Source organism: Ambystoma mexicanum, chromosome 5q, assembly GCF_040938575.1.
Source record: "Ambystoma mexicanum isolate Mex_15411 chromosome 5q, UKY_AmexF1_1, whole genome shotgun sequence".
In the NCBI taxonomy this organism is placed as follows: Eukaryota; Metazoa; Chordata; class Amphibia; order Caudata; family Ambystomatidae; genus Ambystoma; species Ambystoma mexicanum.
The window spans coordinates 419,646,006-419,673,363 of NC_090933.1; the positions used below are offsets into that span (position 1 = coordinate 419,646,006).

The 27,358-nt window shown below is 45.5% G+C and overlaps 1 protein-coding gene across 2 annotated transcripts in view; it reads left to right on the top strand.

Moving 5' to 3' along the window:
* The window catches only part of LAMA3 (laminin subunit alpha 3), a 1,348,901-nt gene that overhangs the window by 851,203 nt on the left and 470,340 nt on the right, over positions 1 to 27,358 (top strand). For both annotated transcript variants that reach the window (XM_069620910.1, XM_069620909.1), the window contains exons 32-33: positions 238 to 377; positions 25,545 to 25,660. In XM_069620910.1, the coding sequence (XP_069477011.1) occupies positions 238 to 377; positions 25,545 to 25,660 (256 nt within the window). The remainder of the gene's footprint in view (positions 1 to 237; positions 378 to 25,544; positions 25,661 to 27,358) is intronic.

A 27,358-nucleotide genomic window follows, 5' to 3' on the forward strand; every position in this document is an offset into this window, starting at 1 on the left:
CTCCCTCTATTTCATTCTCCTTCTCTCTCTCTCCCTCTCTCTTTCTCCTCTCTATCTCTTTTATTCTCCCGCTAACTCCCACCTCTCCCCGTTTCTGGTTCTCTCTGCGTGTATCTCTCCCTCTTGGGTTCTCTCTCTCCCTCTCTCTCTCTCTCTCTCTCTCTTTCTCCCTCCCTCCCTCTCTCTCCTTTTCTCACTCTTTCCTCTCTAGTAATGTTTTCTTGTACATTCTTGCAGGCTCCTTCAATGCTTCGTTTTGTCCTCACGTGTTTGGCTGTCGAGACCAGGTGATTTCTGAAAATCGGATTGCTCTTGAGATACCAGACTCGGAGCTCTCCGTCACCATGAACGTCCCTTATGGGAAAACATTGATTCTGGTAAGAACGGTGAACATCTCAAATGAAAGGAAGGTTATCTATGTATCGTACTTTTAATATACAAAACTCCCTCGTGTGGCTATACAGCACTTATTTAGAAGTAATAATGATCTCACTGTTAAGGACTATTGCACACGCATAAGTAAAGAAACGGCACAAAGTTAGGGAAGCAATAACTTGAACACTGTTTACCTATGTTCTTTGAACCAAGGAAACACAAATGTAGGCTGATGGCGACCTCAATCAGCTAAGCAGTGTCCCCCACGTGACTATTACACTGCTTGGAGGCACAGCTGTAGAATGTACAGGTGCATATTAATGTTTAATGCGCCTGTAAAGGATCAAACGCACAGTTATTCACACTGCTAAATGCATATTCGCATATGTCAGCAGTAATCTGTATTTAAATGACCCTGGGCAAAGTTCCACCTGTTCTTTCACGCGATGATGCTGTTAAACAGCCAGTGACTCAGTAGCCCCACCCACCCGTCACCAAAACCCTCGAGCCGGCCATGATATAGATACCTATCCTGATAAAAAAAAAATGGATCCCTTTAGTTACACAGCACAGGTGCCACAGAGTGCCCTCCCTATATCAATCAGAATATTTAAAGGGCCAGCAGCAAGAGGTTTGCCAGCATCCTTCTTCCTGGCAGACAGGATCAGATCAGCAGGGCTACAGGCCTGAAGTACAAGATGTAATTTCAAATTGACCATAGTTTGAAAATATTCTCTCTGTTCCGAAAGTTCAAAAATGCAGCTCCAAACAAACTTTGATACATTTATTTTGTAGGGGTTGGAAGAAGGGTTCTTTGTTTTTTCGAGTGTTTTTAAAATTCTTGTTGCTATGTCGATGTTATTTGTTTTAGCGTGTCCACATCTTTTTTGGTTTTGGCGCATTTGGTGGCGCAAGAGCCACCTAATACCCAAAACATTGGTACTGTAAAAGAGAAAGGAGAAAGGGGAGTTTGGGAGCAGTCCATAGAGTTGGCATGGCAACTTGCGGATGCTTGGTGATGAAATAGCCGAAGCACCAGCTGGGCCTTGTTTTTGCAAGTAGAGGTGTACTTTTGACATTTTCAACTGTGCTTTAATGGGTTCCAAGCTATTGCCCATGAGCAACATGATATTCGGCAGAGGCTGGAGGAAACTGCAGAGGCGGAGCAAGAAGTCAACAGTACTAAGTTAGCTGTGTGAACTTAATCACTACTGCAATCGATTAGAAGGAGAAAAAAGTGCAGGACCATTGTGCGCGTGGGTGGCGATCACACCTGCGATTCAAGTCAGCTCTCTTTCGTTTTTACCGGGTGCTCTGTTGGATATGATGATCCTTGCAGTTAAACGGGTTGATCCCATGGCTGGGGATTCTCCTCTGCTGTATTAATCATCAGGGTTCTGTTATGCGATCCCAGCGCATCTGCAAGCAAAGGGGTTTCTTTATTAAATGGGGATAAGATCAAACATCTTAATGTTACAGGGGGTGCTTGGCTCAGACACCAATAAAAAAGTAGCCGAGAGTCGAAATTGCAATTCTTATCTTTTCCGACTGACTACTTGAATAGTACCAAAGAGTGAGTTTTTTTGGCAAAATAGCTTGAAAATTGTGCTTTGTAAAGAATATTTGTTCAGTAACACTGGCCAAATCTACTAGCTACTAAGTGAAGCAAGTCACAAACTGACCCACTTTGCCCAAAAAGGGCCCAATTTGACTAAAATAACTGGCCCGCAATAGCCAGCGGGGCCTACAATTCGGCCATTGCCCTATTGTCCTGTAGGCCAGTCGGAGCCTGGGTGCTTTTCCAACCATTGGACGCCTTCATTTTAAAGGATTGATATTTTGAGTGGATCTTTCCAGGGTACTTTGCTAACGATGCGATCTGTTAATATACGTGTTGATCTGCTTGGGTCGAGCTGGAGGCTGACCTGCAGGGGGTTGGGGGCTAGGAGTGGGTCTGCCGAGGACGGGTCTAATGAATATTGGAGGGGCATGCCAGTTATGGGACTTCAAAATGTCACATGAGGTGATCTGCTGATCCTAAAATACAAGATGGCGGGAGCTCTACAGATGAGGATTTTTTTTGTATCCGGAAGGTGGGGAACCGTAATGCTACAATATGTCGCAAAGTTAATTCCATAGTTGCTTGCTGTCAAGTTTCCTGGTACTTACAATATTATGTGATAGGCTCTTCTTGAGAAGTGTCGAAATGTATGTTAGTTCGGCTGGGCAGGACATATCGCAAAGGCTGCTTTGTTATATGAGGTTTGTTTCTGCTAAATAGTGGGGTTTCCCCACCCCCCATGTCATTACCTGCCATACTCTTCCTTTGTTTTTCATTTGGTACCATTGGCGACCTACATGGTTGATAAGGTACAGCAACATATGTAGTAATACGTTTCTATTCTTAAGCATAGAGGTCCATAAACGATGTTAAGCGATGATTAACCACGCATTTAATCGAATGAACAGGTGAGTTGTTTAATGCTCTGCCTTGTCCAGGAGGGGAGCCCGAGCAGTGAAACGCAGGGGACTCTAGAATGCTTTAGGAAAAACACTGCCAGGCTGTCATTTTTCTAGTTTTGCCAACGCCACAAATCTGTTTTTCTGACCTCCCGAGATTGCCTTTCTACACCCACCTACCACCCCACGTCCTCGCTCTACTCCATCCACCCTCTGTCTCCCCCACCCATCCACTGTACCTCCACTCCCTCCGCACACACTCTCTTCCCCACCCACCCTACCCCTATTTTCACTTCTGCCACCCCACTCTACCACCACTCTCTCTATCATCAGCCACCCACCCTACCCCACCCATCCACTCTACCTCCACTCCCTACCCCCACCCACCATACCCCCACACTCTCTACCCCTCTCGATCCTGAAACTACAAACGCTTCAAAACAACGCATTGCGAGCAGCGCCAGGCATAAATAAAAGAGCACACATTTCCACCATCAGGCGCCAACACAACTGGCTATCCACAAACAACAAAATACAATTAAAAATAATCTCTTTGACACATAAAGCTCTCAACAATGCCACTCCTAGCTACCTAATGAACAAAATACACAAAAAACCTCTATCAGACCAACCAGAGCTACCAACATGAACTGCCTAGTAGTACCTAGATTTAAACTAACCACGATTGGTGGCAATAGCTTCCCTGTGAAGGCTGCTAAAACTTGGAATCTACTACCAAACAATTTGAGAGCAGATCAACCTTGCCCACTTTTTAGAAGGAATGCCATCCAACACTTTGGGCCTCATCACGGCTATTAGCGCGGGCGGTGTTAGCCCTACCGCCAAACTCCCCGGCGCTAATAGCGCCGGATCATGAGTTTGGCGGTAATGTAAGTCCCCATCCCCCACTGAGCCCATTCGGGAATGCCCCATTCCCTATTGGGCTCAATGGGGAATCTTTCCCGCCGGCGGTAATAGCGCAAATTTTCGGCGGATTTCCCCCCAGCTCAGAGCTGGGGCAAAATCCGCCGAAGCCCTGATTCGGCGGACCCTTAAATCCGGCGGTAATAGCGCTACCGCCAGATTTAAGGGTTACCGCCGAAGTCATGATGAGGCCCTTTATCTCTAACGACCACTAGTCACCTACCCACAATATTCCTAGGCACGACATCTGACACTGGTCCCTTTTCTTCTCTTGAATTTGACATTTTACCTGCACCTTTTTTATGCAAGTCACTGACTTCTACAACTCCTGTCTTGTATAACTTGTATATTACACTGTATCTTGTATTATTTGTATAATAGTACTGCATCTTGTATAATTTGTATAATAGTACTGTATCTTGTATAATTTGTAACTTTGTAAGCCTCACATTATCCTACCTGTTGCGCCCTTCTACCCACGGGTCTGGAGCGCATTAGAAATAAAATAAACAAACAAACAAACAAACCCCAGCCACCCTACCCCCACACTCTCTTCCCCACCCACCCTACCCCTACTTTCACTATCGCCACCCCACCCTACCACTGATCTCTCTATCATCCCACCTACCCTACCCCACTCTCCCTACCTCCACCCCTACATCCCACTCTCTCTAGCCCCACGAACCCTACCTAACCCCTCTCTAGCCCCACCTACCCTACCCTTGCCCTCTCTACCCCCACCAACCCAGCCCCTCTCCATTCCCACATCCACCCACCCTACCCCCTCTTTCGCTACTGAACCCTACCACTTCTCTTTACCCCCATCACCCACCATACCCGCATCTTACCTTCTCTTAACCCCTCTCCCTATACCCTCTCCTCCTTCCTCTCAAACTCTCACTGTATGTCTTACCATCTCACTCATAGCCTTTCTCGCTCATATTTCCTCTTGCTCCTGATTGATGGCATCCTCCCTTCCTGTATTCCTCTTCTTGTTCTATTGCACACCTGCACCCCTTATCGCATCCACCTTTCAAACTTTGCACTCTCCTTCCACCCAGGTGCCTATAAATGTAAAATGCAGAGAACAACAGTAAACGCCAAAACGATTGGCATTGCCAATGCTTGTTTTTTATTTATTACTATGGGTACAGTCTTCCCAAGTGGCACCGTACCATTACACTCCCAGCTACACCACCAACCTTTCCTCCATACTATGCTCATAGATTGTAACAGGGTGACTGTTTTAACTTAATCATGTATTTCCAAACTTTAACATTTCAAACTTTACATTTTCAAGTGCATTTTCTTACTTTTATTTTCAAACTTGAGATAAGATGCTGCCAACAGATTTTCCGAAGCCTTGCCAAAAACATAGGACCTCCACCAGAAATGAGTTCTAAAGGCGGTTACTAAGTTCAGAGCAGGCGCAGCTTCTTCCTCTGTGCATTATGCATGCCCCAAGGGTAAACAGTGTCCCACTGCCCATGCACACTTGCAATGTTAAAAAAGAGGACCATTCCCCAAAGTGTTTTCCTACTAGTATGTGCCGTGTATGCATGTAAGATAGGAAACACACACAAAACTGCATGCATACATGCTTTTGTGCATGCAGCCTTTGTTCACACAAATAATGTGGTGTTGGAAGCATGCAAGGGAGTGAAGTCAATCCCAGAGAAATGTACCTATTCTGATAAGGATCTACTCTGCGATGCGCACAATCTGTGGACATCTTCTTTGGTCTGGGAAAGAGCAGAGCAGGCAGGGACTTTTTCAGACCCCTGCATGCATTGTGGAGCTCACCATAGAAACACGTCATGTCTGTTCATGTATTTTTACATTCCCACTCCTGACATAGGTGTGGAAATGGAAAGAAATGTACTGCTCGTGACATACAAGGTGCACACAATACCTAGGTAGGCTGAGGGCTTCCCCATCACACCACTCGTGGGTGCTAGCGTCCATTGCACATCTAGGTGTTTGCCACATGCATGACACATAGATAAGCGATCAGTGGACAGGTTGCAAGTGCCTTATGATCTCGGCCTGACTGCCCTTTGCCATACAGGTTCGGTCTTTGACTCGGGGGTCCAGCATGAATACAATCCTGGATGCAGGATTCCAGGAGCCCTTTGATCCTCACATCCTGCATGCAATATTCCTTTTGAATCTTGGTTATAGTCTCTATCTTTCCTTCACTGTTTCAGCATTCTACTCCGGGACCACCATCAACGTTTGCAGAATGGCACCCATATGCAGGTGTGCATGCGTTCCATCGTGCAAAGCCATACACACTTCTCTTCAGCACACTGATCAGCCCCTCCTCGGTGCATTGTGAAGTTGCTTGCCACCAGGTTGCTCCCCTGTGATAGAGGAAACCTTTTTGCAATCTCCATCTGTGAAGCATAGGCATCTGGCAAGAGCTTGGAAGGCCTGTTTTTCTTTGCATAATAATAAAATGATGTGGGTAATCCATCTCAGAAAGGGTGGTCTACTAAACACACACCCCTTAGAAAGCTCCATGTTAAAAGCATAGTTGTCTGGAGACGTCCTTACCTGAGTTTATAGAAACCTGTCAGGTCTCAGAAGACAAGGCCGATCCCTTTTAGGCTCCACGGTGGCTCAGGGTGAGTAGGAACACCTCAGGACATGATGAAACCTGAGAGAAAATGAGGTGTGGTGTGATGAATGCTATGGATTCCTCAGGGAACCCCTGCCTAAAGTCTCCTCCAAGGGGGCCAGGAAAAGGCAGATGCTTCCTGATCCTGACCTTGTTGGTGCTGCTCATGCAGGAGGATCAGCTGGATGGGAAAAGGCTCAGGGATGTGAGAGGAACCTATGTGATGAGACACGGTGCTTGCCTTCTTTTGAAAGAGACATCTTTCCACTCCCACAGCACATAATGGCTTGTTGCCCCAATATCCATCATTTTAGTGTGGGTGGAATTTATCAGAAGACTTGTAGGAATCAATCTTTGAATGAATGTTTCTTAAACTCACGGGACTCAGACAGTTGACAATCCCCCTAACTCCCAATGGTGTAATGGAAGGAAGATTATAAACGCTAACAGCATTTCACCCACAAACATATATTCCTCTTTGTCAAAAGGTCTAAGAATGAACCTTTGTGATATTCCGTTACAAAAATTTAGAAAAGCTCACTTTTTCACCAGGGACCTCAAGACCCATAATTCCCTTAGTACTCAGACAAGAAAGAGGGATGTAGAGGGACAGAACTGCAAGAGTGGTCAGCTAATTAACCCAGATGACCCACACCTGTGGGAGACGGGGAGGCTTAAATGACCCCCTCTGGTGCAAGTCAGAGAGTAGAGGCAAGAGGAGAAGAGGCAGTAGAAGAGTAGCAGGAGAGTAAGAAGAAGTGCAGGACGTATCTGCAGTTGGAGGCGGCACTAGTGGAGCAAGAAGATGCTGGCAGGGGCACTGAGTACACGGTTGCTCTGGGGCCCGGGCATCCACTGGCAGAATGAACTCGGGGCTCAGCCCCCCATCTGCCATTTTTTTTATTTGCCCAACACCCTCACCCCACTTCTTCATCTGTGCACCCCTCTTGCTTTGCATCTGTGCCCCCATTCCAAAAAATCTTTTGGGTTGGGTGTAACTCTACATTTCTGCACCCATCTTGCTTTTCATCTGTTCCTCCATTTTTAAAATAGTTTTGAGTTGGGTGTACTTCTACATCTGTGCACCCCTCTTGCTTTGCCTCCATTTTTAAAAATAATTTCCATTGGATTGTGTTCTCCCATGTATTCCTCATCTTTGATATTTTTGATTATTCCAATATCAAGCAATGCTGCTTCGGAAAATATTTTTCAGCAGGAGCCGCTGTGCATCAATGCCTGTCGACTCGATGTCCCTCGGAGGCCTCTGTCTCGATGTCGACATCACCAAAGGCATATGTAGCCCGTGCAGCGCCCGTTGGCCTCAGTTCCATTTTCCTGCACTTACGCTTCGGATGTGGTACGCCTCGTTCCTTGACAAGAATATCTTCGATACTTGTTCGATAATTTCTTCATATCTTCGAGTGAATACGTGAAATGGCTTCGTCTTCAGCATCGTCCAACCCCAGATCGGGCATCAAAAAATGCTGTGACTGTGGTGCCGGTGACTGACCCTCACAGTATCTGCCTGTGGTGTCTGGGGTAGACTTACCCATCATCGGAGTGTGAGGACTGCCTATCCATGATGGCCAAAGCCCTGAGAGAGAGTAGGTAGGACCCAAAAATCCCCTTTGACTCCATCAAAAAAGCAAAAGACCTCGGACGAGTCCAGAACAGTTTCTCCTTGTCGCAAAAAGAATAAACGTTCCCAGTCAAGAAGTGGTACACGCCACTTATTGACCTCTAAACATGGAAAGAAACAGCGCCATAGATTGCCATCTTCCTTGTATACAAGTTCCTCACCGGAACAGGTTGGTTGCCTCACTAGGTCTAGTTCACCGGCCCAGTGGGAAGAGTTTCGATTACGAATGTTGTAGGTGTTTGAGAACGCAGCCTTGCCCCCCTCAACTACACCCAAAACCCATGCTCCGGTCAAAAGACCTCATAAGCACAAAAGCCATGAGTCTCCGGACCCAGCGGATAAGATTCCTCGAGAGCGATCAAAAAATCCCTCGAATCGAGAGAAAGTCCCATCGAGGAATCAGCCATCGACGCCACCAACGTCATCGACGCCGAAAGATTGAACACCATCATGGTCGAAAGCTGCCTCACCAATGCCTTCAGCGCCGGTAACTTTGGAGAAGCCATTTATGCTTCAAGCATCGACCTCCTCGATGTCACATATGTCGAAGCAATTGGCGCAACCGTCAAAGCCCTCGACGGAACGGTCAAAGCCGTCGACGTTGGCGGTATCGACAATTTCAGCTCCCCTGACCACAAACATAATGATAACCACACTGGAGAAGACATATACTCCATTGCCATGATCGGATTTTTACAAATCCCTCTCCTCTATTTATGAGGATGCAGAGGAATCTTCTGATGAATCCAGACCTTTTGGTTTAAAATATGGAACACCATCAGTGTCTGAGGCATTAATTTCAGGAGATTCATGTATGAAAAACCTACAGGAATGCCCACATGAGGCTAGTTGCATAGACAACTCACCAGAGGTTGAATTCGGCAGGGCAGACCTCGGTGACCACGCAGAAGTGACATACAAGCAACTGATGTAAAAAGTGATGGAATATATGGGGTGGTCAAGACAATCTAAATGAAATCTTGGACAGAGGGCCACAAGAGGACCCAATTGTACCTTTTCATCAAGCCTTACAAAGGCGTGTGACTACCAACTGGGAGGCACCAGAGACTATCCCGGGTGTCAATAAAACGTTTGACGGCAAAGTACAGAGTTTCCTGGCTCTGACCCTTTCTACTTGTCCAAGCACCCAACACCAGAGAGTCTGGTGGTTCAGGCGGCCACCTCCATGAGTAGGCAGAATGCCTATCCTAGAATACCTCAGGATAGGGATGACAAGCGTTATGACTCCATGGCCCAAAAGGTTTTTCCGGACAGAGGTATGGGCATGAAATCGACCAGTGCTACGTGCACGTTAGCAAGGTTTAGACACACCCTTTGGGAGTGCATTGCTATGGCGGCTGATCATATTCCGGAAGTGGAAGAGCGAGACAGATTCCTAAATATTGTCAAGGATGAGAAAGATACAATGTGCGAATCCCTCCAGACTGATCTCCATTCTGTTGACAGTATCAACAGAGCTATGGCGGCAAGCACAGTGATGCGCAGATTTTTCTGGTTGTGAAAGTCAGGATTTGCCTAGACGTACAATCTGGACTTCTCAACATGCCCTTTGACGGCACTCATTTATTTGTAAACAAAGCTGATGAGAATTTGGAGAAGTTGTAAACTTCTAAGGCAGCAGCCAAATCCCTTGGTGCTGCAGTCAGACAACCTCCAAACAGCCCCATGAGTACGCCCTGGAGGGTTAGGTCCTTTCGTCACTACTCCACATTTGGAAGGGGCAGAGGACAGCCAGCTCAAAGAGGATAAAGAAGATTCCCCCTCAGTGGACTGGGAAGAAGTACTAAGACCGCAACAGCAGCAGCTGCTTTATCTTCAGCCACTGCGTCAGCTGCTCCAAAACATCTCTGAGGACTTGATTCACAAGACTGCAGTAGGAGGCAGATTGTCACAGCATCTGACAGAATGGCAGGCTATTACTTCAGATGCATGGGCATTGGAGACAGTTGCCCAAGGTTACTCCCTTCCTTTTCTGCAAAAACCTGAGAGTCATCCACGGGGAGGAACTCTTTGAAAGTTCCAGATCCGCTCCGTATGCAGGAAATGTTAACCCTGCTAGAGAAAGGTGCTATAGAACCAGTACCTGTAGTGGAGAGGAACAAGAGTTGGTAATCCCCTTACTTACTAATACCCAAGAAGGACAGAGGATTCAGACCCATCTTGGATTTAAGAGACTTGAACAGGTTCCTCAGGAAGGACAAGTTCAAGATGGTAACCCTTTCCCAGATTCTTCAGGCCCTCCAGCTTCAGGATTGGATGGTATCGTTGGACCGTCAGGATGCTTACTTTCATGTGCTGATCCATCACAAGCACAGACAATACCTGAGGCTAGCCATTGGTGGTTCTCATCATCAGTTTCGAGTTGTGCCATTTGGGCTGACGTCCGCCCCGAGGGTATTCACCAAACTGATGGCGGTTGTGGTGGCGAGTCTCAGGAGAGGGGGGATTCACGTTTACCTCTACCTAGATGATTGGCTAATATGGGCCAGTTCCCCAGAACAGGCCTTGGATCATCTCAGCTATACCTGCAACTGCCTTCACAGACTGGGCTTCTCCCTCAACTTCAAGAAGTCCCACATGATACCATCACAAAGACTCCAATTCATTGGGGCAGTCCTTGATGCATCCCTGGGAAAAGCCTTGTCAGATATTCTGCAGATGGTGACCAAATTCCCGAATTCCCAGCGTCTACTGGCCTTCGATTTTCGGAGGTTGCCCGGCCTCATGGCATCATGCATTTTTCTGGTGCCAGAGGCTCGCCTGACAATGAGATCTCTCCAATGGGCTGTCAGGACTCAGTGGTCACAATTCTCAGGAAGGATGTCAGACGTCCTACAAATCCCAAGCAGAGTCTCACTGGATCTACAGTGGAGAACATCTTGAAAGGAAAACCATTTTGGCAACCATGGCTGGAGATAATGGTAAAGACGGATGCCTCACTCACGGGGTGGGGAGCCCATACCAACGATCTGACAATCAGCAGTCGTTGGTCTCCATCGGAGTCCAAACTACATATCAACATTTTAGAGCTGAGAGCAATCAGACAAGCGCTGAAGGCTTTTCTGCCATCTCTACGGGGAAAGAATGTCCTGATAATGACAGACAACACAGTGGCCATGTACTACCTCAACAAGAGAAGAGGTGTAGGGTCATTACCACTGTGCAGAGAGGCAATGCAGCTCTTGTTTTGGGCACTACAAGAAGGAATCTCTCTGTCGGCAGTTCATCTAGCTGGAGAGAAGAACACAACATTGGATGCTTTGAGCAGGCAGAGCACAGCTGTACTGCTCAAGGGAAATTGCCCCAAGGGTAGCTCTAGGAGACGCGTTCGTAGTGGACTGGGAATTTCCACTCATATACCCGTTTACTCCAGTCCCCGTCATTCCTTGTGTAATTAGGAGGTTGAGAAAGTTCAGGAAATCCATGATTCTAGTTGCCCCAGATTGTCTCAGGAAAACGCGGTACCCAGACCTTCTGGGCATGTCCATCTGCCCTCCGATACGTCTTGCACAAAGAGAGGGTCGGGTTCTCATCTGGATATCAGGACGCTCAGCGTTCAGGCATGGTTTCTGAGAGGCTGAGATACAAGGATTGGGACCTTCCTGACGACGTAATGGAGATTTTGTTTTCGGCCAGAAGGCCAACAACCAAATCTTTGTACCGCTTCCATTGGAACGGTTGTATACTAATTGACCTTTTCACAATTGACCTCTGGAGAAATGACCTCGGGAGAATTGACCTAATTTAGAAGGTCAATTAGGACATATATGCGGGGGGAAACCCCCCGCAACCCACCACCCAATCCAAAACCCCCTGCAATCCCCCACCCAATCCCCTTATGTTATTTATAATACAAAACCAACCCAATACATATATAAAATAACTAAAATAATATAAAGGTCAATTGTGCAGAAGGTCAATTAGGACCACTATACTTAGGTCAATTGTGCAAAAGGTCAATTGTAAAAGGTCAATTTGGGTAATACCGTTGGAATAGGTTCTGCAGCTGGTGTAGAGATAAGAATGTTGACCCATTTCCATGTAATACACTGATGGTGTTATCATTTTTGTTACATCTGGAAAATATGGGGCTCCAGATTGCTACCATCAAGGGATATTTGGTGGTGCTTTCTATTTTTAAGCGCACTTCAGGGGAAGTCTCTTAGTTTTAGATACCTCTAATAGTACAATTTTTAAAGGGACTGACACATATTTTCCCTCCAATCCCTTTTCAAGTCCCACTTTGGGATCTCAACTTAGTGTTAAACTTTTTGATTGGAGCTCCTTTGGAGCCATTACATTCCTGTCCTTTGAGGGTATAAACTCTAAAAACCATCTTTTTAGTAGCAATTACATCTGCCCGAAGCGTGAGTGAGCTACATGCGTTATCCTTAAACTGCCTTGCACTATCTTTCATAAAGACAAGGTGTTACTGAAAGTGAAGCCACTTTTCTACCCAAAATTGTTTCTGAGTTTCATCTCAATCAGAAGATAACGTTACCATCTTTTTATCCCCCGCCACATCCGGGAAGGAAGAGGAAAGGCTTCACAGGCTTGACCCTAGATGTGCACTGTTCTTTTACATCTCCAGAATGACAAGGTTAAGACAGGATGACCAGCTATTTGTGGGCTATTCAGGTCTCAAATTGGGTTTGTCTATTACCAAACAAACTCTATCCAGATGGATTATCTTAGCAATAACAGAATGCTACAAACTGGCAGGGAAAGATCCTCCAAAACACCTAAGAGCTCATTCGACCAGGGGCATGGCAACTTCTTCTGCGTTACAGAGGGGAGTTCCAGTAAGGGATATATGTGCAGATGGCCGTCTGTACACACCTTCACTAAATATTATAGTTTAGACTCTTCTCCGGGTCAAGAATCTGCAATTGGCAAAGCAGTGTTGCATTCGGTGCATACACACCCATGGCATTTCATGTCATAATAAATTCTACTCCATCCTCCAAATGAGTTAAACTGCTTTGGAAATGTATCAAGGATAAGGAATACGTGGGAGGACACAATACATTTAAAGAACAAGTTACTTATCCCAGGTAATGTTCTTTCGACTGGATGTTCCTCCAACGTATTCCTCATCGCCCCTCCCAACCTACCCCGCAGTAAAATTTCCCTTGCAGTTACAGTCTACACTCTGTCAGGAGGAGTAACAGTCAGACAGAAGATAATTCTTTACTTGTAAAAATGGAACTGAGGCCAACGGGCGCTGCACGTGCTACATTGACCTTCGGAGATGTCGACATCAAGACGGAGGCCTCCGAGGGACATCGAGTCGACAGGTATCGATGCACAGCACCCCCTGCTGAGATTTATTTCTGAAGCAGCAATGCTGGATATTGGAAATAGCAAAGATAAGGAATATGTGGGAGGAACATCCTGTCGAAAGAACGTTAACAGGCAAGTAACTTGTTCTTTGGGTTTCAGTGTATTTGTTCATCTGTGCACCCCTCTTACTTTGCCTCCATTTCTAAAAATCATTTTGGATCGGGTGTACTTCTACATATGTGCACCCCTCTTGCTTGGCCTCCATTTTTAAAAACCGTTTTGGGTTGGGTGTATTTGTACATATGTGCACCCCTCTTACTTTGCCTCCATTTCTAAAAATCGTTTTGGGTTGGATGTACTTCTACATCTGTGCACCCCTCTTGCATGGCCTCCATTTTTAAAAATCGTTTTGGTTGGGTGTATGTATACATCTGTGCACCCCTCTTGCTTTGCCTCCATTTTTAAAAATCATTTTGGGTTGGTTGTATTTGTATGTCTGTGCACCCCTCTTGGTTTGCATCTGTGCCTCCATTTTTAAAAATCGTTTTGGGTTAGGTGTATTTATACATCTGCGCTCCCCTCTTGCTTTGCCTCCATTTTTAAAAATAATTTTGAGTTGGTTGTATTTGTACGTCTGTAAACCCCTCTTGGTTTGCATCTGTGCCTCCATTTTTAAAAATCATTTTGTGTTGGGTGTACTTGTACATCTGTGCACCTCTTAACTCTTGAAACTCTATTCCATTCTGGATTGCATTTATGCCTTGTGACTACTTCTACTTGGCCACCTGGTGAGGATGCTACGTCCCCCGTGCTGAAAATACAAGTGACTACACCTTGATTGTGACAGTCCATTTTTGTTCCTTGGCCCGTTCTGTTGCTGATGCCATTTACATTGGAACTACCTCCCGTCCATGACTCAAAGAGCGTGGGCCCCAAAGCTGCCTGGTGGAAAGCAACTCACAGGTTTGCCTCAGTGTGCCCCACAGTGCAGGGAGACACAATTGTTGGTATATCCCACGCTCCCAGGAGTGTTCAAAGGGGAAAAAGAGCATGGCAGGGGTGAGACTGGGCCGGTTATTCACAATCACATAATGCTGTGGGGGAAGGTTATGAATTGAAGGAAGGCTTTGATGAGGGGGGATTGAAGGTGGAAAGGAAGCTGGGCATGCTTTATTGCATCTGAATAGGACTCCTACCGCCTGTTTCTTGAAGTGTGGGTAAAAGATGCCTTGTGGAAGCTGGTGGGAGAGACAGTGTAATATGAGTGTAGCTATGTTTTATTTGGGGCGTGGAAGCGGTGGGCTGCAAAGTTGATTTTATGGACTCTGTACATGATTGTAAGATTCCACTCATTTGCCCACATTCCTGACCTCTGAACAGCATGCCTCAGCGGTGTGGCACATACTGTGCTGCCCAATCCACTGCTGCAATATTGTGAGTATGATTTGCTGAAGTTTTACTGGGCTATGGCACCCCACACATCTTGCTTGGAAGTAAATAGAAGTGTAGGATGCTGGGTATCTACTTCCTAATATTAGCAATAAGTGAACTGTGTATTGTTTGACTTAATGCTCATACATTATCTTTACAAGTAAATAAATATACATAAATACTAAACAAAAGTGAGAGCATTTTTAATGTATTTCTATTTGAGTATAAAAGTCACTACAATGCAAGTGGTTTACTGAAACTGTAGCGAAGATACTGATAGCATCTAATGATAATCAAAAACACAACAAATGGGTAAAAATCATAATACATATATTTACACAGAAGGTGGAACCAAAACAATATTGCTGTCCAATAGTAACTCTGCCTGGTTCTCAGGGGTAGTAGTGTCTCTTCCAGAGGGTCTTTCTGGTAGAGCAATACGGTCTAAAAACCTGCCATAGCTTCAGGTGGGCATCTAGACCACCTTTTGGGTGACGGTTATGCTGCCGTATGAAGGGTATGATGTAGCTAATGACAAAGCACTGTTGTCTTTTTTAATCAGGAAACTTCTTTACTTCTTGTTTTCCCTTGAATTGGGAACTTTTTTTGTGTTGGTAGTGGTACTCCACCTTGCAGCTGTACCTTCTGTTTAGCGAGCATTTCGTTCTCCCATCCTAGTTGTGTTGCGCTGCCTTTTTAGGTCTAGTACAACTTGGATGATTATAGAGGGGTGGAGTAGGGGTAATGATGGCTTACTGGAATGCATCTGGAAGGCTTAAATCTCCTTCTTACTTGACTTTAATATATGCAGTACATGCTAACCAATGTTTCCACTGTTCTGCACCCCTCCACCCCCTTTGCACTAAGTTGGCGACTACGTGCAAATGCAGCATATAACTGCCAGTGATGTCACTTCCGATATTTGGGCACCCTCCAGGAAATTCAGAAGTCAGATCCCCTGGATGCCGGGGCCACTGTAGGTCCTGGGAGGGTCTGTGCCTCTAATCATCCCCAATGCAGAGGTCGCGCAGCAGGAAGTGTGGAAATGAAACATCATTCCCAAAGCGCTGTTCAGAGATTTCACAGAGGGAAGCAGAAGAGGTTAAGGACACTGGGAGATCTCTGGTGGCAGGGTTGAAGTCTTTTAGGAGCATTGAAGCCTTCGAAGGCTTTGAACTAACATGGCCAAAAGGGTTTGTCCGCCGTGCCGAGGCGAGCCACGGTCTCCGAAGTCCTGTGAGCATCGAGCGGAACAAAGGAAAGCGAAAGTGACTTACCTGTGAGTCCACTGTCTGCGAGTGACTCTGGAGTGTTCCGCTGTTGTCCGCGTGTTCCCAGCCAGCATGTTAGTTCGCATATGAGCGGAAAAGGTATTGGTGAATACCAAACTGTCAGAAAGCAACGAAAGTGGCACTTAACAAAACAAAGTAACTGTAAAAGCCAGCTTCTGAGTTTATGGCAAGCACAACAGCGTCGTGGAGGAGTCCTGCATAAAACTGAATTGTGACCCAATACCAAACCCAAAGGAGAGTGAAAACTAAGCAATACCAATCCGACAAGTATTGGAAAAAAGCCAGTAGAGATTGGTAAAAAGCACACAGATTGTCATATTGGCTGTTTGTGTTTGAGAAATCTAAAACTCTGTCTAAATTAAGCTCACAGTATCAAAAAAAGGCAGAAGAAGAATAAGACTGTGCCCTTAGCAACATTTGGCTGTTGTTAAAAAGGGGGACGAAAGGTGGCAAATCTGCTGCACTTCTGGAGAGGGTTATCCAGAGAGAGAGGGCCAGAATTACCCAGGAATCCTAAGGAGCACCTATGTGGTTCCTTGATTTTTCCTAACCTGTTTAAAGTCTGAGGCTGGAGAAGACCATTGAAGTTGTCATTCTAAGCTGAAGCACTTTACTATTGTTGTTGTTGTGAGAAACTCATGGTGACACAAGTAAGACTGACATAAGTTATCACAGTTAAAGGGTGTTTATTGAACAAATGAAAGTTTGTATGCTGTTGGAAAAATGCCTAATCTACGCCTAAATCTAAGATGGGGACATGTGTCGACCATCAATTGAAAATAAGGCAGTCCTAGTGGTGTCATGTCAAACAAAAACGCCTATACTAAGAAAACCTATTACCAATTCCTTACACTAATTACAAAGGGTGTGGGGTTAAGATCTCAAGAAAAGAAAGAAGTTTTCTAAAATTAAAAGAAGCCTGGGTCTCCCTTCCCCACAGTATGAGCACGTGGTACGGTTGGAGCTTATAACACAGTATGGTCTCGGGCTTCTAAAGCACGAGACAACAGTTCCAAATGGCAGTTCTCAGGACCGTCGGTGGCCAAGTCGTGTTTGCTCTGAAAGTCTCTTGCCTTTGGGGCCTGAGTTATTCAAATGACAAAACAAAAGTTCCTTTAACAAATGAAAGTGTGTTCCAAAGTTCACTGTGGGTGATAGTTTTACCCCCGGGACCACCTCTTCTGGGCAGACCCTTTTAAAATGTATTCCAAAGTCGAAATAGGGGCTGGTTTCACCCCTGAGCCTCCCTCTGCTGGGCTGACCCTTCATGTATCATTCTCCACATAAAGTTCTGATGAAAGCTTTGCCCTCAGATCTCCCTCTGCCGGGCTCAGACCTCTCTTGACTGTCGGCACTCAGGTGATGATTTCACCCCTGGATCTCCCTCTGCCGGTCTAGGACCTCTATTGACTGCTAGTACTTGGGTGATAGCTTCATCTCTGGCATCCCTCCTTCTGGTTCACTCTTGTCATCTCTTTTAACTTCTGCTTTGGGGTGATGACTTTTCACCCTTGGATTCCCCTCCGCCGGGCTCCGAGCCCTCGTTGACCAGATTTACTATGGCTCTCGAGCAGGGTGATAGTGACTCACCCCTGAGTCTCCCTCTTCTGGGTTGACCCCTCCCTACTTTTAATGTACACTTTTATACAGTTCAAAGGTTTCGGGAATCACTTCCCTTACTTTCATGCCAATACACGAATCAAAGTTTTTCGAATGTACGAGGCTTTTGCTCGACTCTCATGTATGACCACTTTGCATTCCTTTGATGGCCTTCCTATGACCTTCTGGTTTCTGTATTTTCTCAATATGTCACTGAACACAGCCCGGTGCTTATCGATTCTCCCCTGGACTCACTGGCTGTGATGCACCGCTTGGCTTTTGGCTTCTCTGGAGTCAAAGCTGGTACCACGGGCGCTGGTGTCTCCTTTGCTCCACCTTATCCTCATAGGCTTGCCCCGTGTACCATTGACATCTGTGACAGGACACTTGCTCTATTGTTCAGGGTCTTAGATTTTCCTCCACAAAGGTTCTGCGGGCTTGGGGCGAAAAGGGCAAGGTCGCTTCTCACCTCATCACCCTTTAGTTTCCCTCCGCCTTTCTCCTTTGCTTGAACTGCCGCCTTGGATTAGCCATTTCAGGTGTTTATCCAACCAAGTTGAAAACGCTTTACAAAGTTGTCCGCCTCACATTTCTGACCCTTCACAGTGGGGAAAAGCCTCCAGGCAACAAAAAACACAAGGACTATTGCTTCAATGGGAGCAGGCGGATGGCAACTGGATGGCTTCAATTGGAGTGAGCAGGAATACAAGGTGCAGGCAGCAACACCAACTGGGGCAGGAGCCACAAAGGAAGAAGTAAACCAGGAGCAGAAGAGGGAGGAGGTCTGGCTGATGGCTTTCCAACAGTATAAGCATGGAAGGAAGGAATCAATAAACAACACGGATCACAAGGATCACGGGGATGAGGAAAACAGAGTGTCCACTCTAAGAGACTCACAGAGCGTTGAGGCATGATCATCATCTCCAACCGTCCAGTGTTAACTTCCTGGATTGCATCCGGCGGGTGCCTTGCTGATGTCTTGTGCCATACTGAAGTCCTTCAATGCTCCGGCGTGTGCTCATAAGCGCCATCTTGGGATTGCCCACTCACCGTCCCTGGTAGCGGCCATCATGGAGTGGGCTGTGTGCCCATCCCTACACTTGTAAGCAGTAACAAGTATCATAGAGCCAATGGACCCTAGGCACACTTGTAACAATAGTGTTCAAATTTGCCCTGTTGCATAAATCTCCCTGACCTGCAGCTTCTGCTCTCCAGTGGAACAGAGCAGGTTCAGAGGTCACAGGTGACATGTTTGAAAGCTAAAGTGACAGCAAAGTCACTGCGGACAGAGGCTGCATTTACATCTCCACCTCTAACCCAAAACTGTAAAACCATTCAGATGCAGAGGAAACAGATGTCCAGCCCAAGTCATTAAAGACGACGCTCAAGTATTGGCACGCTTCATCTCATCATTCATAAATGCTTCTTTTGCCTTCAGCACCATGCCTACTAATCTTAAAAATGCCTGGGTATTACCACACCTAAAGAAAACCACCCTAGACCTTGACACGCCTACCAACTACCGGCCTATCATGACGGACCCATTCCTACTTAAAATCCTATACAGAGTGGCTTATCTACAAATTCAGAAACACGTAGAAGCCAACAACCTCTTGGTCTGCGTCAATCTGGATTCCACCTGGGCCACGGCATGGAATCAGCTCTGATAGACAAAATAGATTAATTTAAAGACAAAGGTAAACTCGGCCTCCTACTCCTGTTGGACTTGTCAGTGGCATTTGACATGGTAAATCACAATATCCTCTGCCAACATCTCTCCACTGCAGGCCATTTCTCACCTAATACTTCAGCCTGGATTGCATCCTTTCTATCTAACTGAACAATGAGAGTGTTCTCGCCGACTGCCTCAGCCCTCCCAGCCCTGGTCACTTGTGGAGTTCTCCAAAGTTTTTTTGTCTCCCCGACACTTTACAATATATTCACAAAACCACTCTTCGACCAGCTGGAATAATTGGTTATGTCCTACACGAACTTTCCAGACGTTACCCAAATCCTCATTTTTATTCCAGGCTCGTACAACCTAGACTCCAACACCCTAAGCACAATTTACCAATCTATTCAGGCTTGGATGGCCACACACTCACTTTGTTTGAAAGATGATAAGACTGAGTTACTCTTGGTCGGTGCCAACCACTTCTGAATAAACTTGACAAAGCATACAACTCCTGTATCATTGACGGCAATGTTATCACAATCGCTAAAGAAGTAAACAATGCGAGAGCACATTCCTTTTAAAACACTGTGGATAACTCATAAATGCCATGGCCGACACTGTGCCTAGATACCTCACCAGAACATTCTTGAAACCACAATCCACTAGACCCACACAGTCCACTCATGCTCAGCTCCTCTCCTCTCAATGCCAAGATTCAGATTACAAAGAGCTCTAGCTTCCCAGTTGTAGCAGTCAAACAGTGGAATGCACTCCCACTCTCATTAAAAACTGAACCTTCACTTAGGCTATTCCGCAAAGGCCTCAAAAAGTGGCTTTTCTCCCAAGCCTAATACATTGTATGAGTAAGTAACAAGAAGATATCTAGTCCAAGCAAAACAACCAATAGCTTAGTTCACATGGTCTGGTATGTAATGTTCTTTGCTCACAGTATTTACTGCTCACACTGGATCAGTGTTTCTGTTTATATATATATACAAGTGCCTTGATGCCTAAGGGCTTAGTGCGCTATATAAATGCAAAATAAATAAATACATAAATTGTGATAAATGACCACCTTGTTCCAGGGTAATCTTGAATTATAAGATATACCTGGAATTTTGGTATGGTGGCTGATATGTAGCATACACAGGTCAACACTGTGAGCCCAGGCCAGCCATGGACATGTGTTGTATCTGTTCTCTAGACTACCTGTCCCTGCTGCAAACAGCAGGGCAATAGGCAGGGGGGATTTGTCTCGCTTTGATCCTTTGTGAGTTCGGCTAACGTCTCCCTCCAGCCCACGAACCTCGCAGCAGGAGTTGGCTGGGAACCAAACTGCAAAGAAACACACCGTGAGTAAAAAATCCAGTCTTACACGGGTGTGTTTTATACCAAAGAGTCTTTGAAGTTGAAGTTGAAGTTAGAACCGAGCAGAATGGCTGGTGACGTTTTTTCCATCTTGGTTTTCTGTGGGCTTATCTTTCCTTCCTGTCTCCTCCACTTCCTGCACAGCAAAGCGCTTTGGGTATAATGCAAGCATGAGTACAGGGTCACCACTCCTTCGTTGATTTCATGTTCGACCTTCCTGAACTCTAACAAGTCCATGTGAGTAGAGGAGTAATTTCCAAAGTCCTCCAGTTGTGAGCTGAAAGCAGGTATTCTAGGGCAAAGGCAAGCTCTGTCCCTATCTAGCCCAGAGCACAATGAGGTGCTGTTGGACCAAGACCTGCCCCTCTGCCATCTGCACTGGTACCCAGGCTCCTCACTAGAGGTGCAGGACTCCTACGGGTGCCAGCTAGCATCCCTAGGGTTGAGAGTGAAGAGAACAAGGGCCTATGTGATCTGAGAGCCCCTGGACTGGGACGTATAGCCCAAGAAGAAGCAAAGCAGATGTTTTCCCGCATTCTACAGCATCTAATCGTCATTGAACAAGATGTGCCTGCTTTCAACTGCCTTTGACCCCCAGGACCTGTGGTGCTGCTTTTTATCACTTTTTCTTTGCCCTTCTTCAAACCGCTGTTGCTGCATTCATTGAACTGGCTGAGAAAGGTACTGTTTAGAGGCCCACACCACCTTGCAACACTTTTAGGACCCTTGTGATGGCTAAGGCACCCATTTACACCTTTTTCAATAAAGACAAATCTTTTTGGGTGATATTGTTTGTGATGTTTTGCCTTTCACCCTAGCTACATTTACCCAGAGTGCTTGCATAACCTATATACTGGGTGGGTTTATATTGGTGTTTTATAGTAGTTATTTCATATTGATGCTCTTAATTAAAGTACATATATTTTTGTAGAGCCTTGATTCGGCATTCCTTTTTTTTTACTACTGTAAAATTGCTGTTTGGGTTGCAACTGTTATCACATTCACACTCCTCATATAGTACAGCCTACTGAGAAGAATCCTGTGGATCCCTCACTGAAACCCTGCCTAAAGTCTCCTCCGCGGTGGCCAGGGGAAAGCAGGCACTTCCTGATCCCAAACCTGGGGTCATTGTACTGCGGGAGGATCGCCTAGGTCGAGACAGGGCCCAAGGTAGTGAGAAGATTCCGTGGGATGAGATGCAGTATTTCTCCTCTGATAGGAAGACTCACCACTGTGCCAAAAGAGGTTATGGCTTATTGACATTTGAATGTCTCTCAACCCCCTATTAAATCTACTGCGCTGAACCCTGAGGTTGTAACAACAAAACACACTATACCAAAAGAAAGACTCTTTTTGGTATCCAAAATTAAATGCCCTCCTCAATTCCAAGGGTACACTATAAAGGATTGTGGAAATGTTGTCTTCTCTAAACCATCTTCCTCTATAAAAGTTACATTTCACAGCCCCTCTGTTAAAAGTATTAAGGGAATTAAAAATACCCTTAAAAGGAATCAAGAAGCAGAAAAACCTAACTTTAATGAAAGGAACTACCTGTCTCAGAATCCTAGAGGAACTGAGACAAGAAAGATGGATGAAGAGGCATGTAGGTGTAGTAGTCAGGCAATTAGGCCTAATAGCCATTGCAGGAGTCCGGAAATGTAAACTAATGTCTATGACCTGAAGCCAATTGTCAAACCTGTGAGGCATAAAAGGCCCCAGCAGGAAAGCAGAGAAGGAAGGTGCTGGAGCAGGAGTTGGAAGGCTGGCAGTAGTAGTAGCAGAGGACAAGCACGAGGCTGGCAATTCAAGAGGAAGTGAAAGTACAGAAGGGACGCCGGAACGTGGAGGCAGCAAATTTCACCTGCAGTTCTGAGAGGGGCAAAACAAAAGAGGTGATGGTTGGAAGGTTTAGAATAAATCTTAACCTCTGGTATTGCTCTGGGCAACCCTCCAGACCATCGTTCTTCAACTGCCAATCCACTACAAAAGGGGAAAGACCATATGCAAATCAGGCTTGGTCCCACCTCAAAGGGGTAGTTCAGCCTTCAACTGCTAGGTCACATCCCTTTTGCACAAGACCACCAGCATCCCCAGGCATGTTTCAGCCTTGTTGGGCGTCATCAGTGAGGAGTAGCTTGAGTCTCTAAGCCCAGCAGGCATGGGACCCACGCCTGGGTATACCCGTCCCACTCAGGGTGACAATGGCAAAACAAAAGCGGTGATGGTTGGAAGGTTTAGAATAAATCTTAACCTATGGCATTGCTCTGGGCAACCCTCCAGACCATCGTTCTTCGCCTGCCAAGCCATTACAAAAGGGGAAAGACCATATGCAATCAGGCTTGGTCCCACTTTGTCCTATTTTTATGAGGAAAACGTGATCTCAAAGAATTTACCTTTGCCTAATTTCACTATAATTTGTACCGAGGTAAATATGGAAAACAAACTTTGCTAAAAATGCTACTGCATTTCTTTAAAATTGCAGGATACACTGCTGAGGTCTCACTTGTCAACCAATAAGATAGGTGCTTCAATGGGGGGATCACAAAACTAATTGTGAAATAATCGTGCCTGTATTTTCAAAATTGTTTGTGAAGTCGTTTTTATGTGAAAGAAATGAAGTTTTCTTTGCAATATGGTAATGAAAAGTACATCTTTGCTAGCCCATCCTCACTGTTTTAAAAAAAGATATACAATGTACTTGGCCTTCAGAAATGTTGGAACCGGTTAGTAAAATGATTTACAATCATCTGAAAACTATTTGGAATATCCATGCCAAATACTGTATGTTTTATAATTGAGAAAATGGGATAAGGTATTTAAAAAAAACAATTACCATCTTTTATTTTGTTTTAAAGTTATAGACAACAAATAGAAATTAGTAATAACCGTTTTAAAAAGTCAGAATGCTTTATTTCTCCTAGACAAATAGCAAAACAGTCTTACTAAGTCCTATTTTATTTTCGTTCCTGGAAATGTCCCTCCTTGTGGCAAAAATGGGAGAATTGAACGCAGATCTCTCTTTAAGAAAGGCTCCATCTCTGGTGGCTTCCAATTTGTGAATCTGCCAGGGCAACACAATGAAGGAAACATTTTATGCACATTTGTGCACACAATTTCCGGGAGCTGCTAATGATGCACAGGTCGCATGGTATTGTTTGTGAATCCCACAGATACCCGTAGTGTGCACACATGTTGAATGCATAAAATGATAGCTTTGTGAATTAGGCCCGTAGTGCACTCATTCAATTTATTGGCGCAATACACACCAGTGGTCACAGCACTTCGAAGTGGGTAGAATCCTGCACGAACCGCAATTCCAATAAGGATTCAATCATTAATTAAACAGTGAGCATTATCACTCCTTACCTATTTTACTGCCATCACATTCCACAAGTAATTACCTCACATCAACAATCTTGAACCCTAATGCACTAGAATGGATGTGGTCTGATGACGAAAAGCTCCTTCTCTGATTTGCCACTTGTTTCTCATGCTGGATCCAACTGTTGGCCCTTGCAATAGGAGACACCAGTATAATAGTAGTCATGTGGGCGGGACAAAGACTGATATGCAAATGGATATTTCCCATCTGTGAAAGGTACTGTGCGCTAAAATGTGGCTGCGGACACTAGAGTGGGTACCTTCCCAAAGAATAGGCCATTTTTGCCGTGTTCGTTCTCGCAGAGGGGCGCCTATGACTAATGTTTTGATTTTTTTCAAGGGCCTTAGGTTTAGTCACTCTAAGTGTCCCAGGGTCATTCAGACGTGGACCCCTTGCTCACTGTGCTCAGAGAGGCACAGCTCCACCTCACTGAAGAGGCCCAACAAGGCTGAAACACGTGTATGGGGTTGCTGTTGGTATTCTTGTTCAGAAGGAAATGGCCATAGCATTTCGGTGCTGGACTGCCCATGTGGGCGGTACAAAGACTGATATGCAAATGGATGTTAAGGTACAGTGGGCTAAAATGAGGCTGCGGACTCTGGGTACCATCCCATAGAACCGGCCATTTTTGCTGTGTTCGTTCTCATGAGAGGTGCCCATGACTAATTCTTTGGTTTTTGATAGTAGAAAAGACCTGTGACTTTCCACATTTCTCAAGAGCCCAAGGAAATTGGTCATATCTGACTACGGGAGAGCCAGCGGTTCACCTGGTCTGGCGTGGATCAATCAGATTTGGGGAATGTGGGCTAAATCTGGCAGTAAAAGCCAACATTCCCTGCTCTCCTGTGTTGAGCGCCTTTCAACTCTGTACCCTGCTCCATGCACAGACCTGCTGTGCACAGCACCATTCCTGCCACCACTTTGCATCATCACTGCAGTGTTCTCTCAGTTCCGGCTCTCTCTGGACTATCACCTCAGGCTTCCGGCCCTTTCCTAGCTGGCTCGGTCCCCCTCCACGCAAATAACAGTTCAGTCAACGTGACAAAGGAGAAGCTCACTCCCTTCACATCCTGTAAGCACGTGACTGAACACGTGGAGCTACCACAAGGGCAATTCAAGATGTACATGTAAATGTGTTCTTTGCATTATGTTTTAAAACAATTGAACAGCAGATTTATTTTCAGTTTACAAATTCATTACAGTGCAACATGTACTGGTTCATGCATGTCAACCTGCATCATTCTCTTTGGGGGATGTTTGTCCCCTGTGGGTGTTGGTCTTCACTTTCTGGGTCATGTAGTCTTGGATTTTTAAAAGCATGTCCAATACTACAAGTTCCAGAATGCAAGGCGAAAACACAGACCGGGCAAGACTCTCCTCAGTGGAACGGGCTATTTTGGCACTTTTGTTGGTTTATAGCAATTGTACTCGAAGGTCCTTGCTGAATCGAAGTATATCTTCTGTTTTGTTAACAGGGGCACATTTTAGCCGTCCCAGCTGACAACTACACACACGCGCTTCTCCTGGAAAAGCCCATGGACAAGTCGTTTGACTTCATCAGCAGCTGCGGAGGCAACAGTTTCTATAACGAGTAAGCTCTGCATGTACACCCAGTGCACTTTTAGTCACACCACTTACAGTAAGAATCTTTAGACGATTGAAAGGAGTTTCTTTTTAAGAATAACAAATCTTTAGGCAAAACAATGGAGATAATAATTTGAGTTGGTTCTTTGACGGTTGTGATGTCATGTGCCAAGCCATAAAACAACTATTTTTTTCGTAATTCCATACCCAACGGGACCCTACTTGTCAGCTGTGGATCCACACAACTAAATGTATATGGATGACGTGCTGTATTGTTGTATTGACCTGTATCTTTGTCCCTATGTAACCTTGTAACCATGTAAGCTTAAAGTATTCTTGTTCCCGCGCCCTGATACCTTTGGGTCTGGCGGGCGCTCAAATAAAATAAACAAACAAACAAACATAAACAAAGAGAAAATATAAACATTGTTGGATGGATGAGGATGTTGGATTTTTCCAGCGGAAAAACGTTCAGCTGGAAAACATGCATTAGGATGCATTATTGCTGTAAGGCATAGCAGTGCTGGCATGTGTTTGTGAATGGTGGTTGCAGAATGTGCCAGCCTTACAAGAAGTTGACCACTGCAACAAAAATAAGTTCAAAGTTGCACCAAGTCTCCCTGAAAACCCGAAAGAGACTATTGTAGTCTGGGTTTGTTGACTGACCAAATGGTAAAATCCTGTTGAGTTTTCCAAAGGACCACCACACATATTCTTTTTATGCACATTTTCTATATATTCCCTGGCACACCCCGAAATGAAGCTGCTTTCACTTACCACTACTTGTCTGTTCATAATAGGTTTAGAGTGTTTATAGCAGACCAAGTGGGTCTCTAGTCATTGGGGACGGACAGCTGATATGGACTCTAAGCTGAGGAGTCCCCATGAATATCTCTTCCTCACGCACCGTGGCTCTGTGCATGCACGCTGCCTATCCACATTCCGCGTGCCACTGTTTTTTTAAAGAAAGAAGTTGGGAATTTCTCACAGGGTTGGTGCTATGCAGCTCCAAAGGGCTGAGGTTCATTGGGGTTGGGCCAGGGGATATCGCTCAAAATGTTTGGGGCTTCTCTGTGGGAGAGAAGATGGTACATCTTTATGTGTACCTTTTGTGGGACATGGGAGACAGTACAGTAACACATATAGACATAAACGGATGTCATGAATTATAGGCAAAAGAACATAATGAATAGGCATACACGCAGAGGAGTAGTGCACACTGCCTGAACATATTAGCTGGCGGCACCAAGCCCAAAGCAGAGCTAAGTATTTATGTAGCTTGGGCTTGTGCGTGCCATGGTAAGCTTCTTGCATAACACTCTATAAAGGGAAGCCAGGCAGCCACGTAGGAAGAGTATCCCCCCTCCGCCAGGGCCGCAATCTTCTCCGGTGCCAGCATCTCCGATAGCTTCACCTACCACATGCCAAGCACCGGCCCGTCTGCATTCTTCCAGTTCTGTGCTAAGGCGGTTTTGGCCGCAGGGAAGAGGTAAGTAAGCAACCTGGCTTTGCGGCCAATCAGAAGATAGAGCCCATCCCGCAGTCCCCCAATAAGACAATCAACGGGTCCAGAGGTAAGCCAATAGCCGACAGAGTTCTGATGTGCGAAAGAACCTCCTTAAAGTAGGACTGGGATTTAGGACACTGCCACCACATATGGAAATAGGTTTGCCTTTCCTGGCAGCCCCTCCAAGAATTCTCAGGG